At 43.2% G+C, this 21,194-nt stretch overlaps 1 protein-coding gene across 1 annotated transcript in view; it reads left to right on the plus strand.

Moving 5' to 3' along the window:
• Positions 1-11,114, plus strand: part of LOC124785461 (probable RNA-binding protein 19) — a 115,616-nt gene extending 104,502 nt beyond the window's left edge. The window contains exon 17 of the mRNA XM_047254183.1: positions 10,858-11,114. Within this exon, the coding sequence (XP_047110139.1) occupies positions 10,858-10,919 (62 nt within the window). The 3' untranslated portion in view covers positions 10,920-11,114. The remainder of the gene's footprint in view (positions 1-10,857) is intronic.
• The last annotated feature ends 10,080 nt before the right edge of the window (positions 11,115-21,194 follow it).

Consider the following 21,194-nt stretch of genomic DNA (forward strand, 5'->3'; position numbering starts at 1 on the left):
ATGTGGTGCACCATGAGTCCTCTGTGCCCTAAGACCTTGGCACACGTTATCGTCTTGGCGTTGTAACTGCACCCTCCATCCCTCATTTTGGGCATACACACCTGATGGATTGTGTCAGTTACGCCCTTAGTGCGTCACCATCTGCACCCACGATCACTATGGACTACCAATGGCACCCAACATCCAGCACGGTAGGCAGCCCGTTGTGGTGGGGTCGTCATGTACCCTCTAGGTTGTAGCCCCCTGACAACACAGGGATCGTACTGCCGATGCCTGCGCTGACACCTCCCCACGTAAGCCAAGGAGTAGATGCCCGTCTGTCTGGGGCATCAGGACTCCCGGCAACGGCCATCCTGCCAGGTGGCCTTTGCTGTGGCTGGGTGGCGCCTGTGGGGAGAGCCCCTGGTCGGAGTGGGTGGCATCGGGGCGGATACCCCGCAGTGAAGCGGGTAAAGTCTCAATCCGGTGGTTCCATGACCACGAACGTCTCTAAGCGCGGTAAAGTCGACTTTAACGCTGTGGCATATGACCCCAAATCGTTCCCTTCCCTAGCCACGCCCTGGGAGGGACACAGGGCTGCGGACAGACAGGAGCCATATTCACCGCGATACCTTGTGTGCAGCAGAACTGATGGGGATTCATTTTTGGGGACGAAGCCTCTGTTCTTTGTGACCCATCTTGAAGATAAGTTCGGGGAAGTCGCATCTCTTTCCAAAATGCGGAGCGGGGCCATACAAGCAGCTTCCTCTGCACAGTCAAGGGCGTTACTCGCCTGTGAGAAGCTTGGTGACATACCCGTCACAGTCACTCCCCATAAGACACTAAATTTGGTCCAGGGGATTATCTTTCGTAAAGATCTTCTGCTACATTCTGATGACGAGCTATGGGAGAACTTGGCACGACGAGGTGTACACTTCGTTCGTTGTGTCTTTAGGGGACCCAAGGATAATAGGATCGCTACCGATGCTTTCATCCTGGCCTTTGAGGGCGACTGCTTGCCTGAGAAGGTCAAGGTCATGATCTACCGGTGCGATGTCAAGCCCTATGTCCCGCCCCCTATGTGATGCTTCCAGTGCTGGAAATTCAGACACATATCCTCCAGATGCATCCGTGTGCTCCGCCTCCCACCTGCGTTAACTGTGGGGAGCATCATTCTCCCTGCTCGCCAGACTGTGCAGTCTACCAACGAGAGCGGAAGATACAAGAAATTAAGACCCTGGACCGTTTAACTTACCAAGAGGCGAGGAAGAAACTAGAACGGCTCAACCCCACACCTATGTTGAGGAGTTATGCTGCTGTAACACTGCCGCCACCAATTTCTGCAAAGATTCCTCTCACAGTTGGCCCACCGAACAGTCACGTTACGCCTGCCCCACCACAGGTGGGGGCCACTCTCTCTTCCACTGCTCCCAAAACACCCAGTTTGGGAGCAGTGCGCCCCAAACAACTGGGGACGTCATTCCCGGCTTCTCGGCCGGAGGGGCGACAGCCCTCTCCGGCTTCTCGGCCGGAGGGGCGGCAGCCCTCTCCGGCTTCTCGGCCGGAGGGGCGGCAGCCCTCTCCGGCTTCTCGGCCGGAGGGGCGGCAGCCCTCTCCGGCTTCTCGGCCGGAGGGGCGGCAGCCCTCTCCGGCTTCTCGGCCGGAGGGGCGGCAGCCCTCTCCGGCTTCTCGGCCGGAGGGGCGGCAGCCCTCTCCGGCTTCTCGGCCGGAGGGGCGGCAGCCCTCTCCGGCTTCTCGGCCGGAGGGGCGGCAGCCCTCTCCGGCTTCTCGGCCGGAGGGGCGGCAGCCCTCTCCGGCTTCTCGGCCGGAGGGGCGGCAGCCCTCTCCGGCTTCTCGGCCGGAGGGGCGGCAGCCCTCTCCGGCTTCTCGGCCGGAGGGGCGGCAGCCCTCTCCGGCTTCTCGGCCGGGGACGCACGGACCTCCTCCGACCTCACTTGTTCTGAAGGGATCCCTTGGGGGAGTTCCTTCCAAGGAATTTCCCAATGTCTCACAAGACACTAGCCAGTGGCTGAAGAAGCCACCAGCTGCTGGTCGAAGGGCTTCACGCTCTTCGTCTGTTCCTGATAATGCATCAGGAAAGCCCTCCCAGCATGTAAACCCTCCTCCAAAAGACAAGAGAGAGAAGAGGAAGCTCTCTAAGAAGCCTAAGGACCCAGTGGTTCCCGCGCCACCGCTTCCTGTCAGCTCAGCCTCTGAGGATGAAGTCGAGCTCTTTGCGTCCCCTGATGACCTAGATCTCGCCGTCTCCTCAGAAACAATGGACGTAGCGACGTCCGTCTCTCAGTCGATGGCAGCATGTGACCCTGCGAAGTAATTTGATTTTTCAGTGCCTTCATGCCCCTGCAGGACACGCTTTGTACAATCCTCCAGTGGAATTGTGGCGATTATTTTAGCCATCTACCTGAGTTACGTCAGCTTCTAAGCATGACACCTGCTTTCTGCATTGCCCTCCAGGAAACCTGGTTCCCCCTGTCCTTCGTGGATACAGGGGTTATTACGGCAACCGTAGCACTTACAATTGTGTGTCAGGTGGAGCCTGTGTGTATGTCCTTACCTCTGTATATAGTGCTCCTGTGCCCCTTCAAACATCATTGGAAGCTGTGACTGTCCGCGTAAGGACTACCCAGGACATAACCAACTGCAGTGTCTATCTCCCTCCAGGTGGTACAGTCTCCCTGACCGAATTGGCTGCACTTGTCACCCAACTTCCCACGCCTTTTCTTCTCCTGGGGGATTTTAACGCCCACAATCCCCTGTGGGGTGGAACGAAGATTACTGGCCGAGGCAGAGATGTCGAGAATCTCATCTCCCAACTCGACCTCTGCCTCTTAAACACTGGCGCCGCCACACATTTCAGTGTGGCGCATGGCACGTTCTCGGCCATAGATCTGTCGTTTTGCAGCCCAGGGCTTGTACCATCGGTCCACTGGAGTGTCCATGACGACTTGTGTGGTATTGACCATTTTCCAATCTTCCTTTCACTACCCCAGCATCGCTCCCATGAACGCTTGCCTAGATGGGCATTTAGCAAGGCAAACTGGGAAACGTTCTCCTCTGCTGCCACTGTTGACTCTCTCCCCCACGGTACCATCGATGTGGTGGTTGAGACACTGACTGCAGCGATTGCTTCCGCTGCGGAACGTACCATTCCTCGTTCGTTAGGGTGCACCCCCGGTGAAAGTCAGTGCCTTGGTGGTCTCTTCAGTGACATAAGCAGCACCCGTCTTTGGAGAACCTCATTTTTTTCAAACGTCTCCGTGCTCAGGCACGGCGGCTCATCAAAAGGCGGATACGGGAGTGCTGGGAGAGGTATGTTTCCACTATTGGCTCCCGTACTTCACCCTCCCAGGTGTGGATGAAGATTCGGCGCATCTTTGGATTGCAGCACTCTATAGGTGTCGCAGGGCTTACCCTCAACGGGACGGTATCCACCGATGCCGATGCAATCGCCGAGCATTTCGCACAGCACTATGTTCGGGCCTCTGCGTCGGGGAATTACCCGCCTGCGTTTCGCACGCTCAAACGCCGGGAGGAAGGCAAACGGCTTTCTTTTGCTTCTTGCCACCCTGAGGCGTATAACGCCCCATTTAGTTTGTGGGAACTCCAGAGCGCCCTGGCACAGTGCCCTGATACAGCCTCTGGGCCAGATGGCATCCACAATCAGATGCTCAAACACCTGTCCCCGAACTGTCAGCTGTGTGTTCTTGCCATCTTCAACCGCATATGGGGCGATGGTGTCTTTCCGTCGCAGTGGCGGGAGAGTACCGTCATTCCGGTGCTGAAGCCTGGTAAGGACCCGCTTAATGTGGATAGCTATCGGCCCATCAGCTTGACAAATACTCTGTGCAAGCTATTGGAACACATGGTGAGTCGACGGCTGTGTTGGCTGCTCGAGTCACGGGGTCTTCTGGCTCCGTGCCAGAGCGGCTTCCGTCACGGCCGTTCCACTGCCGATACTTTGGTCTTCCTTGAGTCTGCAATCCGCACTGCTTTTTCCAGGCGCCAACACCTCGTTTCCGTCTTTTTCGATCTCTCCAGAGCATATGACATGACGTGGCGGCACCATATTCTCGCCACGTTGCACGGGTGGGGTCTCTGGGGCTCTCTCCCCATTTTTATTCAGAATTTTTTATCTATTCGGACATTCCGCGTTTTAATTGGCACATCCCATAGTTCACTTCATATCCAGGAGAACGGCGTTCCACAGGGCTCTGTATTGAGTGTGCCCCTTTTCCTTGTGGCCATTAATGGCCTTGCAGCAGCAGTAGGGTCGTCTGTCTCACCCACATTATATGCTGACGATTTCTGCATCTTTTTCAGCTCCTCCACCATTAGTGTTGCAGAACGTAGGTTGCAGGGAGCCATACGCAAGGTGCAGGCGTGGGCCCTAGCCCATGGGTTTCAATTTTCTCGTGCGAAGACTTGTGTTATGCACTTTTGTCGGCGTCGTACTGTCCATCCCCACCCTGAGCTCTATCTTCAGGATGCCATGCTCAGGGTTGTTGACACTTACCATTTTCTGGGATTGCTGTTCGATGCCCGGCTTACTTGGCTTCCACATATTCGTCAGCTCAAGCGTCAGTGCTGGCGGCATCTGAATGCCCTCCGCTGCCTCAGCATCACAACGTGGGGTGCAGATCGTAATACGCTGCTGCAGCTCTACAATGCCCTCGTGCTGTCCCGACTGGATTATGGGAGTGTGGCGTATGGTGTTGCAACTACTGGACCCCGTTCACCACTGTGGGATTCGACAGGCGACAGGAGCACTCCGCACCAGCCCTTTTAAGCCTCCTTGCTGAGGCTGGGGTTCCTCCACTTCATATTCGTCGTCAACAGCTGTTAGCCAACTATGCTGCCCACGTCCATTGTTCGCCCCATCACCCTAACTATCGTCTCCTTTTCGCTAATGCGGCAGTCCATCTCCCACACCGGCGGCCGCGATCAGGCCATACAATTGGGATCCGTGTTTGGTCGCTCCTTAATGAACTCGAGTGTTTGCCTCTCCCATCTGCTTTCCAGGTCCGCCCACATACACCACCTTGGTGTATTCGTCGGCCGCAGCTTCGGCTGGAACTTTCCCGATGGCCCAAAGATTCAGTTCCTCCTGCAGTCTTGCGCCGCCAATTCCTTGCTCTCCTAGGCACATACCATGCCTCAGAGGTTATCTATACCAATGGCTCGATGGTTGATGGCCGTGTGGGGTACGCTTATGCTCATGCGGACTATGTCGACCAGCACTCCTTGCCGGAAGGCTGCAGTGTTTACACCGCAGAACTGACAGCCATTTTTCGTGCCCTTGAGCATATTTGTACCAGCACTGGAGAGTCCTTTGTCATTTGCAGTGACTCGCTCAGTAGTCTGCAGGCTCTTGACCAGTGCTACCCACACCATCCCATTGTTGGTGCCATCCAGGGGTCCATTCACGCTCTTGAACAGCGTGGTCGTTCGGTGGTGTTCATATGGACCCCGGGACATGTTGGGATCGCGGGAGACGAACTCGCCGACAAGTTAGCCAAAGAGGCTACCTGCAAACTGCTGTTGGAGATCGGCCTCCCGGCAACTGATCTCCGAACGGTTTTGCACTGTCAGGTCTTTGGGTTGTGGGGAGACGAATGGCGCACTCTGTCTGCACCCAACAAGCTGCGGTAGGTAAAGGAGACCACGACTGTGTGGGGTTCTTCCATGCGGGCCTCTCGCAGGGATTATGTTGTTCTGTGTAGGCTCCGCATTGGCCACTCTTGGCTGACGCATGGTCATCTGCTGCGTCGAGAGGACCCCCCTCATTGTCGCTGTGGTGCGAATATGACGGTGGCCCATATATTGTTGGACTGTCCTCTTTTAACTGCCCTCAGGCGAACTTTTAATCTCCATGGTGATTTATCATCTCTTTTAGGTGACAATGTCTTTATGGCAGATCGTGTTGTAAGTTTTATTCGAGCAAGTGGGTTTTATAGGTCCCTCTAATTTTATTGCATCACCCTCTTTTGTGCTGTATATTTTACTTAGTTTTGTGCTGTCATCCGACTCCACCCTAAACTTTCAGGTTGGAGGTTTTAACGTGTTGCAGGGTGGCTGGCTCATCCTATTATTTTCGTGATCAGCCAGCCTCAGTCCTCTGGTGTACAGTTTTACTTCCTTCTGCCTTTCTTCTCTGTGTTGTTTTTGTTGCTGTGCTCCGTTTTCCATGTTTCTTTATTATTGACCTTGGGGATTTTCTTCCCCTGGAATTTTTATCTTGTGCTTCGAATGACTAATGGATGGTTTCCCTGTGCTCTGTGTGTTTATGAAACAAGGGACCGATGACCTCTGCAGTTTGGTCCCTTTAATCCTCAAACCAAACAACCTTTCCCGAGGGCATGCAGCTTTACTGTATGGATAAATGATGATGGTGTCCTCTTGGGTAAAATATTCCGGAGGTAAAATAGTCTCCCATTCGGATCTTTGGGCAGGGTCTACTCAGGAGGATGTCGTTACCAGGTGAAAGAAAACTGGCATTCTACGGATCGGAGCATGGAATGTCAGATCCCTTAATCGGGCAGGTAGATTAGAAAATTTAAAAAGGGAAATGGATAGGTTAAAGTTAGATATAGTGGGAATTAGTGAAGTTCGGTGGCAGGAGGAACAAGACTTTTGGTCAGGTGAATACAGGGTTATAAATACAAAATCAAATAGGGGTAATGCAGGAGTAGGTTTAATAATGAATAAAAAAATAGGAGTTCGGATAAGCTACTACAAACAACATAGTGAACGCATTATTGTGGCCAAGATAGACACGAAGCCCACGCCTACAACAGTAGTACAAGTTTATATGCCAACTAGCTCTGCAGATGACGAAGAAATTGATGAAATGTATGATGAGATAAAAGAAATTATTCAGGTAGTGAAGGGAGACGAAAATTTAATAGTCATGGGTGATTGGAATTCGAGAGTAGGAAAAGGGAGAGAAGGAAACATAGTAGGTGAATATGGATTGGGGCTAAGAAATGAAAGAGGAAGCCGCCTGGTAGAATTTTGCGCAGAGCATAACTTAATCGTAGCTAACACTTGGTTCAAGAATCATGAAAGAAGGTTGTATACATGGAAGAACCCTGGAGATACTAGAAGATATCAGATAGATTATATAATGGTAAGACAGAGATTTAGGAACCAGGTTTTAAATTGTAAGACATTTCCAGGGGCAGATGTGGACTCTGACCACAATCTATTGGTTATGAACTGTAGATTAAAACTGAAGAAACTACAAAAAGGTGGGAATCTGAGGAGATGGGACCTGGATAAACTGAAAGAACCAGAGGTTGTAGAGAGTTTCAGGAAGAGCATAAAGGAACAATTGACAAGAATGGGGGAAAGAAATTCAGTAGAAGAAGAATTGATAGCTTTGAGGGATGAAGTGGTGAAGACAGCAGAGGATCAAGTAGGTAAAAAGACGAGGGCTAGTAGAAATCCTTGGGTGACAGAAGAAATACTGAATATAATTGATGAAAGGAGAAAATATGAAAATGCAGTAAATGAAGCAGGCAAAAAGGAATACAAACGTCTCAAAAATGAGATCGACAGGAAGTGCAAAACGGCTAAGCAGGCATGGCTAGAGGGCAAATGTAAGGATGTAAAGAGACCTTTGGAGAAAAGAGAACCACTTGTATGAATATCAAGGGCTCAGATGGAAACCCAGTTCTAAGCAAAGAAGGCAAAGCAGAAAGGTTGAAGGAGTATATAGAGGGACTATACAAGGGCGATGTTCTTGAAGACAGTATTATGGAAATGGAAGAGGATGTAGATGAAGAGGAAATGGGAGATATGATACTGCGTGAAGAATTTGATAGAGCACTGAAAGACCTAAGTCGAAACAAAGCCCCGGGAGTAGACAACATTCCATTAGAACTACTAACAGCCTTGGGAGAGGCAGTCCTGACAAAACTCTACCATCTGGTTAGCAAAATGTATGAGACAGGTGAAATTCCTTCAGACTTCAAGAAGAATATAATAATTCAAATCCCAAAGAAAGCAGGCGTTGACAGATGTGAAAATTACCAAACTGTCAGTTTAATAAGTCACGGCTGCAAAATACGAATGCGAATTCTGTACAGACGAATGGAAAAACTGGTAGAAGCCGACCTTGGGGAAGATCAGTTTGGATTCCGTAGAAATATGGGCAATACTGACCCTACGACTTATCTTAGAAGCTAGATTAAGAAAAGGCAAACCTACGTTTCTAGCATTTGTAGACTTGGAGAAAGCTTTTGACAATGTTGACTGGAATAATCTCTTTCAAATTCTGAAGGTGGCAGGGGTAAAATACAGGGAGCGAAAGGCTATTTACAATTTGTACAGAAACCAGATGGCAGTTATAAGAGTCGAGGGGTGTGAAAGGGAAGCAGTGGTTGGGAAGGGAGTGAGACAGGGTTGTAGCCTCTCCCCAATGTTATTCAATCTGTATATTGAGCAAGCAGTAAAGGAAACAAAAGAAAAATTCGGAATAGGTATTAAAATCCATGGAGAAGAAATAAAAACTTTAAGGTTCGCCGATGACATTGTAATTCTGTCAGAGACAGCAAAGGACTTGGAAGAGCAGTGGAACGGAATGTACAGTGTCTTGAAGGGAGGATATAAGATGAACATCAACAAAAGCAAAACGATGGTAATGGAATGTAGTCGAATTAAGTTGGGTGATGCTGAGGGAATTAGATTAGGAAATGAGACACTTAAAGTAGTAAAGGAGTTTTGCTATTTGGGGAGCAAAATAACTGATGATGGTAGAAGTAGAGAGGATATAAAATGTAGACTGGCAATGGCAAGGAAAGCATTTCTGAAGAAGAGAAATTTCTTAACATCGAGTATAGATTTAAATGGCAGGAAGTCGTTTCTGCCATGTATGGAAGTGAAACATGGATGATAAATAGTTTGGACAAGAAGAGAATAGAAGCCTTTGAAATGTGGTGCTACAGAAGAATGCTGAAGATTCGATGGGTAGATCACGTAACTAATGAGGAGGTATTGAATAGGATTGGGGAGAAGAGGAGTTTGTGGCACAACTTGACAAGAAGAAGGGATCGGTTGGTAGGACATGTTCTGAGGCATCAAGGGATCACCAATTTAGTATTGGAGGGCAGCGTGGAGGGTAAAAATCATAGAAGGAGATCAAGAGATCAATACACTAAACAGATTCAGAAGGATGTAGGCTGCAGTACGTATTGGGAGATGAAGAAGCTTGCACAGGATAGAGTAGCATGGAGAGCTGCATCAAACCAGTCTCAGGACTGAAGACCACAACAACAACAATTTCATTCTGCTTAAAAATTAAATGACGTCCAGAGCTGTATGCTCCTCTGCTCGTCTCTTTTACGTGTGAACTGCAGCTGGCCACGTCATTGCAGGCTAGCTGTACCAACTGACCAGCCAGTGCTGTCGAAGTTAGACATGCTGGTAAAGCTGTTATCCTATATTATCGCTGTGTCAATGAGCGCATAATGCACAGCACAAAACGTACCCTTATTATCGTACTTGACAGAACTCGAGACAGCTTGGCTGTAGTCCCACATGAAACGGAAATCCAATGAGGTTCCAGCGAACGTGGAAGAACACATAGTGCATTGTATACATCAGGTTTATTCTTATGCTGAACGGATTATAATAACAAAATCTGAGATCACTTTTTTTTAAAAGGAGCTTCAGTGATGACTATTAAATGTCACCAGTTAAGTACGTAATTGAATTAATTCACTCCTGAGAGGTTAAGAGTCTCTCCCATAATGAAATACGCGTTAATATCTGCAAATGCTGCAAAGTAAAAACTATATACAATCTTAACAGCAGAGTAAAAACTACAACCAAAAATTACACACTCTATAGTTGTTGACCATTACTTGCCAATTGAACTTTTAAGAAAAATCAGTATTCTGTTTAAAAGTCAGTTTCCTTTCCAACCCACCTTACCTTCATCTTCAAATTTTATCAAAGATAAATAGCAATGTTAAGAAACATACATATTTTTGATAAAAAGTAGGAAGGGTGTTTTTGAGATTCTGAAAAGCCAGAGTTTTTTAATTTTTGCAACAATAATTTAATCTCACAGCAGTGTTTTGTTGAATATCAAATTAATGCACAGTTCAAAAACTTTAAAATGGCATCAGAGGCATCTCTATAATTTGAATAATTTTGAAGATACACTCAAATTCATTTCTCAAAATGCCCAGAAAAATCAGGCAGTTTTTCATCTTTTGGAAGCTACAGCTAAAAGAATCTGCAGTATTTGTTAACTGCATGGGTGCTGTAAAATAGTACATTATGGTTCAAAACTAAGCAGAGTTTTGTTGATTTGATACGGATAGACACAAGAGTTATTGGGAACAAGGACCTGAGAGGGAACAATAGACAACAAATCTAAAAATCAGACAGTAGCATGTATATTTTTAAGTTTCTTCTGAACTTACACCTTGTTTAAGTGAGCGTAGGTGCATCCATCATGTTGTTGAGTATTATTTTTTTTATTTTGTAGATAGTACGGAATGAAAAATTAAAATGTAAGGGGAATCCTTCCCCGCATCCCCCTTCTCAACTAAATAAGCGTCAGAAAAATTCATCTTCAGAAGTCAACTAAAATCTTTTTTGAAACAATTAATTGGTTGTACTGTTTTACTCAGAAAGTAACATAATCGTGTATTTCAGTGTGCGAGGCATTTTTGACCGCAATCAGTGGTTGTTGCGTGTTTTTTTTTTTTTTTTTTTTTTTTTTTTTTTTTTTTTTTTTTTTTTTTTTTTTTTTTTTTAAAAACCTTGAATTAGTGGAAGTTGTGGCATTCACTGTCTGCTTTATTTTTTGGATGCTATTTTATACACACATTTTTCCTCTCATTTCAGAGCTGCCTAGCAAGAATCTAAGGAAAAGTACAGTTTCAATTGAAGAAATGGAAAATAGCTGAGGAATGAAAACTAGTTTTCAATATAGGTAGTGGAAATGTGACATAGGTAGTGGATGACATCATGTATTGAAAATGTGCTTTGTATTCAGTCACTGAGTAAATCGGTGAATTCTTTCAGTTAATTTTATACAATCTGCATGTAAATTAAGTAAAAATATTCAATTCTTTGTACAAATATATTATTTCTCTATGAAACTGCTCCATAAATGAATTATTTATTAACCAAGTTAGTCATTAATTTTGCTTTATAGTTGGTGAATGTATGACAATGTTTCACTGTGCTGTCTACTTACATTACAGAATGCTATGGATAACTACTCCTGAATAGTGAGCTACTTCACTCACATGTCTAGAAAATTAAAACAGATATTGTGTGTGTGTGAAACAATACAGTGTCTACAATCACTCTTCAAATATTTCTACACAGCGAAGGAGTATATCATGTCAACAGACAGAAGAGAGGGACATTTTGATTTTTGTAGTGTTTTATCTCATCATCAAACATTCTAGCTAAGCTAAGCTTCCTTCTGTTTTCCAAAAACTGAAAACACTTTCTCCAGTCCATTGAAATGGTATGTGTTTCTTCCTCAGAGCACATCTCCCCCAATTACATGATGGCTGATTTCATCAAAGTGTCCATATACAAAGTGATGCTAACCTTACAGGCTTTTTTAATTTTCTTATAACTCTTTGCCTTTTTTTTTTCAACCACTGAAAAGTCATTTTGTGAAGTATTGGAAAATTGCATACAATTTGGAAATATTTGTGCTTAAATGCTGCTTCTTTTAGCCAACTATCCAACTGAATTCTGATATGTGATCTGATGTTACAGTAAACACAAAACAAAAAAAATCCATAAAAAATTTAAAAACATTTAAAAAAAAAACTGCCATTCGAGCTAGGTGCTTTGAAACCTAAGTCAAAGCTAAAATGACAACAGACAGTACTATGGGTGACTGCCTGGGTAAAGAAATATGCAAAGAATACCAGGACACTTACACTTGGTGCTGTGACTCCGAGCGCCACAATGGACAAGTACAAGATGCCTTGTGCTACCAACAAGTGCAGAGCATGGAGTAGTGGACGCGAAGGAGGAAGCAAACTGATAAACAAGTGTGGCAAAAGTACTGCCATCTGTTGATGGGAAGAAGAATGTGGGGCTACTAGCCATTCTGTTCACAATTTGAATTAGTGATTTACATTTAAAATGAAGAATGAAAAAAAAAAAGAAACATTACATAGAAAGTTACATGAAAAACGTTAAAAGAGCATTATGTGTGGTAAAGGAATATGTTGAACAGTGCAGTACAAAACTGAGTGGAAACTGCAACATAAAATTTATGTAGAAACAGTAAAATGCAGTGAAACTGTTCTCTCTACACAAGTGGCCTGCAAGTTTTAAATTTAGTGTGGATACAGGTTTCACAGCACCTAGCCCAACTGGCAGTTTTTTAAATGTTTTAAAATTTTTTCTGGGTTTTTGTTTTTTGTGTGTATTGCTGTGTGTAAAAATAAAAGTTATCTTCTGTCTCTTGCTATTTTCAGTACAACACCTGAAGATGGGCATATAAGAGCCCAAAACTGGTTGTGTGTTAAATAAAAGAACCTTAAAGCTGTAGTAGTATTTTGAACCTCTGGTATAATGCTCAGTTCTGGATATTCCTCTGACAGGATTGTTTGATTTGGTCGTATGATGTGATTCATTGTGGCATCTTGATAGACCCCCGGTTTGCAAAGACCAGAATCCTTCTTTACTGAATCCAGTAGTGTCAAAGATTTGGGGGCTGGGCAAAACATGCATTTGTCATTGTGTAACTCCAGAACTCTACTGACGATGCACACTAGCGATTCGAGGTCCCTTCCCCGCCCCCTCTTCCCCCCCCCTCTTCCTCCCCCCTCTCTCTCCCCCCCTCTTCCCCCCCTCTTCCCCCCCTCTTCCCCCCTCTTCCCCCCTCTTCTTCCCCCCTCTTCCTCCCCCCCTCTCTCCCCCTCTTCCTCCCCCCTCTCTCTCCCCCCTCTTCCTCCCCCCTCTCTCTCCCCCCTCTCTCTCCCCCCTCTCTCTCCCCCCCTCTCTCTCCCCCCTCTTCCTCCCCCCCCTCTCTCTCCCCCCTCTTCCTCCCCCCCTCTCTCCCCCCTCTTCCTCCCCCCCTCTCTCTCTCCCCCCTCTTCCTCCCCCCCTCTCTCTCTCCCCCCTCTTCCTCCCCCCTCTCTCTCTCTCCCCCCTCTTCCTCCCCCCTCTCTCTCTCCCCCCCCTCTCTTCCTCTCCCCCCCTCTCCACCCCCCATCCCTCCCCCCTCCTCCCCACCACCACTGCCACCTGCACCACGGTACCACCAGTGAAATGAAAAGAGGATGGCAAGCTGGGTGACAGCATACACAGAAAGCCTACATACATTGATTTGTATTTACTTCCTACAGTAATCACAACTCCCCTTGTGAAGGTATTTCCACACACTGGCTCACGGGGTGTGATCCATCTCCAACTAGACAGCCTTCCAACTGAGCAAAAGGACCTGGAGACAACATTCCAAAGAAATGGGTATGGCAGCAAGCAAATAAGATGTGCCTTCAAACAGGTTGTACCTAGACAACAGCAGGGAAAAAAGAGGAGCTCAGATCCCTAGATCCCGTTTGTCAGCAATGTCTTCAGAAAAGTCAGCAGAATTTTGGAATGATAAAATGTTAAAATTCTTTTTCGCCATCCTTGAAGATCTTGACACCACAATAGTCTAGTTGGAGTAAGCAGATCCCTGACAGTTATAAGCATTGTTGTCAGTTTTCAGTGGCATAGCACTTACAGCTGCAGATGAAAGCAACAGTTGTCTATACAACTGCAACAACAGTGAGGTGTTGCCATAGAGATGTTATGTTTACAAAATCATGTTATGTGATTGGTTGAGGTAGATGTGCAAAGCTGCAGTGCCTACCCATTGCAACTGTAAGGAGTCATTTTATGCCAACTCAACTGTCGATTCGGTAAAGGATGACCCAGGCCTTTGCAAACTAGGAGTCTATCAAATCCCTTGCCTATGTGGCAAAGTGTTAGCAGTGTAATTTATGGGTGGTTTCAGATTGGAACAATTTATCAATACATTAAGCAAGTTACATGATTTACACACATAAAGCTCAATACACAGAATAAAATAAATCATAGCATCCGTAGTTGCCCATAACAACACAAAAGATATTCACACACCAGAGAGGCATACATTCTAAAATCCCACACCCCCACTAGAATTATGCCAGCAAAAAAGATACGCACACACAACAAAAAACTACTTTCTCAGTCCAAAGTCTTGCAGTAGCAGATGATAGCGTGCCTTCGTCAGAGATTTTGTCATCGTATCTGCCAGCATTTGGTCTGAAGGTATGTGCTCCACAGTAATTTGTGCTGACTCAATTTTTCCCCTTGTGAAGTGGTGTCTTGTATCTATATGTCTGGTTTGACTTTTATAGCCGCTAGTCTTAGACATATCAGTTGCTGCCTTGTTGTCACATAATAGTTTGACAGTGTCTTTTTTGGGGTTTGGTGATATTTCATTTCATAGCCTTTGAGGCCATAGTGTCTCGTGACATGCTGAGGTCAGAGCCATATTCTGCCTCAGTTGTAGATAAGGCCACTGTTGGCTGTTTCTTGCACTGTCAAGATATCACTGCTCCTTGAGATTTAATGAGATATCCAGTTGTTGACTTTCTGTCTACAGAATCTCCAGCCCAATCTGCATCACAGTAATTTACTATGTGGCAGTCCTCTGATTTAGAAAACAAAAGTTTCATATCCTTAGTACCTTTTAGATATCTGAAGATTCTTTTGACTGCTTGCCAGTGCAGTATGCCTGGATTATTGCAAAAACGACTAACAATTCCTATCGCAAATGCTAGGTCCGGCGTTGTTCCCAATTGAACATACATTAAACTACCCATTGCTTCATGTTAGGGTATGTTCTTCATTGCTTCTTGCTCTTGTTCTGTCTGTTTTCAGACACATATCATGAGTGAACATCTGATTACTGTCCAGTGGTGTACATATTGGGTTACACTCTTTCATATTAAATCTGTTGAGAATTTGTTCCACATAGCGTGTCTGATCCACCCACAAATAACCTTCTTTGCAGTTCCTAGTAATTAGGATGCCTAAACAGTTTGTAACTTCACCCAGATCTTTCACTTAAATTTTTCTCTGCGTTTGTTTTTAAAAGCATCTCTGTCTTGTGAATTGTTAGTAAAAATGAGCATATAGTCCACATAAACAACAGTTATTAACATGTCTGAACCTTGATTTTTATAATAGACACACGAATCAGCTGTTGACCTTTTTGAAGTTTAGATTCGATAGTGTACCATCTAATTTCAAGTTCCAGCCAGCTGCCACCTTGCTTCAATCTATATACTGCCTTTTTCAGTCTTTTTACATCATCATCTTTCACTGTCTTTGTAACTGGATCTACTTCTCGAACTTTCACATAAATCTCTTCATGTAAGTCACCTTGTAAGAAAGCTGTGACAACATCTTATAAGTGATCAATGTCAAGATCATATTTAGCAACCATAGCAAATAAATACCTTTATGAGTTATATCTTATGACTGGCGCATCCTTCATATTTAAGCTGCAGTTGCTCATTATCATTAACTGGGTTGTCTGAACTTGTTTCGTCATTGCTGCTAGTAATCATTGAACTACTACTTGATGTTACACTCTCAGGTTTATGTTCAATGTCTTCTAATTCAGTTGTAGTTACTTCATCTTGCTTCTTCTCTGTCAGTGGGAGAAACAGTCGACTGGGTTCCTTTGATTCAGTTCCCTCTTTACACTGTTTCGAAGTATCTTCATCAAAAATCACGTCTCTTGTTTATATGATTCTCTGACAGTTAGGTTCAGAAAGTCTGTATGCTTTTGAATCTTCACAGTATCCTTTGAAAATACAATCAACACTTTTTTTGTCCCATTTTCGTGTGTTGGCTCTTGGAATGTGAGCCTTACTTCCAAATATTTTAAGATGCTTAAGATTCGGCTTCTTGTTTGTCCAAGCTTCCTCTGGGGTCTTGTTCTTTAGTGCATTACTCAGGGACCTGTTAATTAAATAAACAACAGTGGAGACTGCTTCTGCCCAGAATTTATTTGGCAAATTTGCTTCAAAGAGCAGTCATCTTGCTTTTTCTACTATTGTACAGTTGTAAAGCTCAGCCACTCCGTTTTGTTCTGTTGTATATGGTGCTGTAGTCTGATGTTGGATTCCTTCGTTTCTGTAAAATGTTATCAGATTATCATTCACATATTCTGCGCCATTATCGGTGTGTAGAGTGCAGATCCTTTTTCCGGTTTGCCTTTCTACTAGATTTATTAATTCTTGTATCAGTTGTGCTAACTGACGTTTATTTCTGAAGAAATATACAAATACTTTTTGCTGGAATAATCATCAATTAGAGTAAGAAAGTATTTGGCTCCTCCAATTGATCTAATTTTCATCGGCCCACACAAATCTGAATGAACTAGCTCGAGAATTTCTGTGGTTCTTGAGCTAGACCATGGAAAAGGAAGTGTTGTTTGTTTTCCCTGTAAGCAAATTGCACAGGGAGTATTTATTGTTCCCTTATATGAAATTCCACTAGCCAGGCCATTACAAAGTGCATCCATAGCTTCAGAATGTAGATGTCGTAGTCTTTTATGCCACAAGTCTGCACTATTTGCCTGCAATACGGATTTTGCTTCAAAATTTTGATCGTATGTTTGGTCTAGTTGGTACATTCTATTTGCTAATGACACAGTAGCAACCACATTTTTGCATGCGTCCTAAATACGACAACCTTGTTTGTCAAATGAAATCAAATGACCTTTTTCTACTATTTTACTAACAGACAGTAGATATGTGTTTAGCTGAGGCACATACAGAATATCCTCTACTTTTATTCTAGCTTTCTTGTTACCAGTGAGAACATATACAAATGAAGATCCTATACCTTTTACGGGTAAGTTTTCATTATTTGCTATTAAAACTTGCGAGCCTGTCAATGCTTCAACACTTCTTTCATTACAAGGATATTTAGACAAGTGCGCTGATGTGCCTGAGTCTAGGTACCATTTTGTCCATGTATCTGTACCTGCTGCAGCTGCTGTTGTGAGAAATGTCTGGTAGCTGGCTGTCTTGGCCGAAGTTTTTTCGTCATTTTTCTTCTTGCTGCAACAGTTTCTGGCCAGATGCCCGTACTTGTTGCAGTTATAGCACCTGGGAACCTTTTTGAATATCACATTGCTCTTTTTCTTGTTGACTCACAGAGCAGTATCGCTAATCAGTTGTTTATTACAATCTTCATCATTTATTTCTTGCAGTTGTTTATTTTTTATGGAGTCTCCTGTGATCAACACGTTTGAATTTTCTAAGTTCATAATCATAGGCTTACATTCGTCTGGTAATCCTGCAAGCAGAATACACCCAATCCATTCTTCTTTAACTTCAAAATTCAAGCCATTTAATTTTTGTGATGCAGAAATTATCTTTGACACACACTCTTTGACTGACGAACAATTCTCCAGTCTGGTTGTCAGTAACGTTTTTAATAACCATATCCTTCTTAAGAAACTAAAATCTTTGTAGACTTGTTTTAGCTTGTCCCATGCTTCTTTTGTTGTAGATGTATGTTGCAAGTGAACATATATCGATGGGTGGACGGAGAGTATAATTTTGGCTCTTGCTGTACAAACTTTAGTTGCATCCTGTTCTTCACCACTGACGCATCCTCACAATTGTGTGTATTATAAATATGTTTACATAGCAAACTGCCAGGTACTGTAGTTATCTTTCCCATCAGTTTCTCGATTGTAGGCAGCGAATTGGTATTTACTGGCACCATGATTTTAGCGATTATGTCATTTCAAATTACCGTGTGCTGCTGCTAATTTTCCCGAGCCGGTGATCTCATACTTTTTTTAGAATATTAAGCTGATTTATAATTCTGGGCCGATAACCTGTTAGCAGAGTAATTTACGAGCGGTTTCCGATTGGAACAATTTATTAATACATTAAGCAAGATACATGAATTACACACACAAAGCTCAATACGTGGAATAAAATAAATCATAGCATCCGTAGTTGCCCATAGCAACAAACAAGATATTCACACACCAGGGAGGCATGGATTCTAAAATCCCACACAAAGCATACATTGGAGAAACAGTACAGTATTGGAAAAACTGTATGCACAATAGAAGAGAGGTCCCTGAACATAGATGCCACACTGAAATTTGCTGGACCACCAAATCAGTATGTAAGTAGGCTGTTTATGTTTTCTCAGGCTGTTTATGTTTTCTCTATGTAAGTAGGCTGTTTATGTTTTCTCAGGCTGTTTATGTTTTCTCTATGTAAGTAGGCTGTTTATGTTTTCTTATTGGCAACGTTACGTAGCGCTCAATATGAAAATCACTGGCTGTGCTGTGTGCAGACTGTGGCTAGTTTGCATTGTTGTCTGCCATCGTAGTGTTGGGCAGCGGCAGCTGGATGTGAACAGCGCGTAGCGTTGCGCAGTTGGAGGTGAGCCGCCAGCAGTGGTGGATGTGGGGAGAGAGATGGCGGAGGTTTGCAGTTTGTCATGAACTGATATATATATATTATGATTTGTGATGATATTAAGGTAAATACATTGTTTGCTCTCTATTAATATCTTTCATTTGCTAACTACCCCTATCAGTAGTTAGTGCCTTCAGTAGTTTGAATCTTTTATTTAGCTGGCAGTAGTGGCGCTCGCTGTATTGCAGTAGCTTGAGCAGCGAAGATTTTTGTGAGGTAAGTGATTTGTGAAAGGTATAGTTTAATGTTTGTCAGGGCCATTCTTTAGTAGGGAGTTTTGAAAGTCAGATTGCGTTGCGCTAAAAATATTGTGTGTCAGTTTAAGGACAGTCATGTATAATTGTTCTAAGGTTTGTGTACCATGTGTTTGGCAAGCACAAGGAGCCCTAGCTAATATGGTATTTGCTTATACAACTTTACACATCGGTACCATATTTCTCTAACACACAAATTACACAGCTATCTGATCATTTAACTGAGAGATAAACATGTTTTTTACTACATCAGTGACAGATGTTTACGCAATTACACCGTGGATAACTTCACACTTATGAAACTGTATTTTGTCTGTACTTTGTAAACTGTTCATATTTTTTCGGAATCATTGTGATACTATGAGAGCTTTGAATGATGTATTTGGTATGAGATCATGATTTTTAAAGTACGTTTGAGGCAGCTGACACTTTTGACATGAGCAGAGAATTATTTTAGGCTTAGAAATTATTGGAGGAAGTTACGACGATTTTGAGATTTGACTGAAGTGTTATGATGTTATTATTACGACGACGATGTGTATTATGTTGTTGAGGAATGTTTATTATGCTACGTATTTCTCATGATGAAACATTGAAGAAGTGTCGACGAATATGTATATGTATAATGAGGTAAGGAATAATGAGTAGTGTTTAGGGACTCTGATTTATGAAAAGGATGTTGGAAACCAAGAAACGTACTTTAAGAGTTATGAAATGTGTGACTGTATCACAATGCTGACCAATATTTTTTTTGGACACTTATATTTATAGGATTTTGTTTCTACAGATTTGCAACGCTAATTCTTGACCTGTGAAATATTTTTATGTGCGACTGTCTCTGTAGCGGAAACTGCTGTCGTAAATATTTCCGTAAGAAAGTTAACGGACCACCTACACATAATGCGTCGTGGGCACCCAGCTGTGTCAGACGCCTGGAGAAAAAGCCATTAGCGCGTGCCTTTCAGAGCACAGGAAAACACCTGGAGAACAAGCCATTAGGGTGTGCCTTTCATCGCTAATGCGACACCCTCGTTACTTGAAAACATATGATTACTCGCACTTTGTGCTAATTGCTGAAATGCTTATGAATTGATGGGAAATATTCGTACATCTGCACACCTGATTATGACAAGTGTCTTTCTATCAGAGTTGAGAGCTACTGACTTACGAAATGCCACATGACTATTGAATGATGTTTTTATGCTTTGGTTTGCGTAATTGCTTATTTCACTTGATATCTGGTTTCCAGCTGTGTTGCAGCATTGCTTTTATAAAATAAAATGCATTTGCTAATGTGAACACTTTCTGTCAACAGATCTATTAAATAATTATTTTATGATCCACATTCTTTAAAAAAGGAGCACTTGGAAAGGAAAGAACAATAAGAAGGAACTAGTAACTGCATACATAATATTCTTTTCAAGTACATGGTAATATTTCTTTTACAATAAGTTGTTGTGGTGCACCACTTTAATTACATAGACATTAAGATGTGAATATACATTTCCCTTATCTGCATTGTTGTTTTTACTGTAATATTTTTTCTTCTTGAGCTATGTCATGTTTAGATATAAGCTGCTGTTTGCCAGGCATAGTGCTACTGAACTTTAATTTGTGTTACTCTGCTAAGCCAATTTTACTACTCATTGATTTTTCATGTTGCTGCACATTGGCTCATATTAGTTGTAATTTTGCATTTTATCTGTTAATTTAGATTTACGGTAGCTTGCTTTGCAATTTTCCAATTTTTTGGTAATTGCTGTTTATATTAATTGTTATGTGATGCTGCATTGCCTCGTCCCTTAGTTTAGCATCTGAGCTCAGTAGATTTAAGTTAGCTTAAGAGGGGGTAGCCTCTAAGAGAATGAGTTGCGATGAATTGGAAGAAATGCATTGAGAAAACAGGTTTAGGTAGGATTTTCTTGGAAATAAATGTTGAGGTAAGAAATGTGTGAACATATAAATACAGAAAGCATGCTTAGATAGAATTTTTTTGGTGGAAACAAAGGATGAAATAAGAGGAAAGATATATGAAGTTTTGGGTTGGACTGCAGTACCAAATGTTACACTGAAAACGAACCCTGTCCTTTCCTATTGGTGTTATCCCACTATGTGTTTGTGTACCCTTGAGTATTTGTTTTCTTCCTGTCTCTGTGTACTGTTTCATAGAATTTTTTTCTCTTCTAATACTAAGCTATATTCACTATGAGGAGGAATACTGTTATCCTCAAATATAAGTTGCATTAATAATATGTTATTTTCTTTGTAAAGTTGTTTACAATTCTGTTCTGTTTCAATGTTCATGTGTGAAATTAATGTTTCGAAAACTATTCTCATTATTTTATGTATGTACTTATGTCACTATTTTTGTAACACTCATGTATATGTTTATTTCTATTCTTTTGTAAAGCCTGTACTACAAATGTTATCTGTATTATTATGTTTTTAATGATGTATT

This window comes from Schistocerca piceifrons, chromosome 1 (genome assembly GCF_021461385.2).
Source record: "Schistocerca piceifrons isolate TAMUIC-IGC-003096 chromosome 1, iqSchPice1.1, whole genome shotgun sequence".
In the NCBI taxonomy this organism is placed as follows: domain Eukaryota; kingdom Metazoa; phylum Arthropoda; class Insecta; order Orthoptera; family Acrididae; genus Schistocerca; species Schistocerca piceifrons.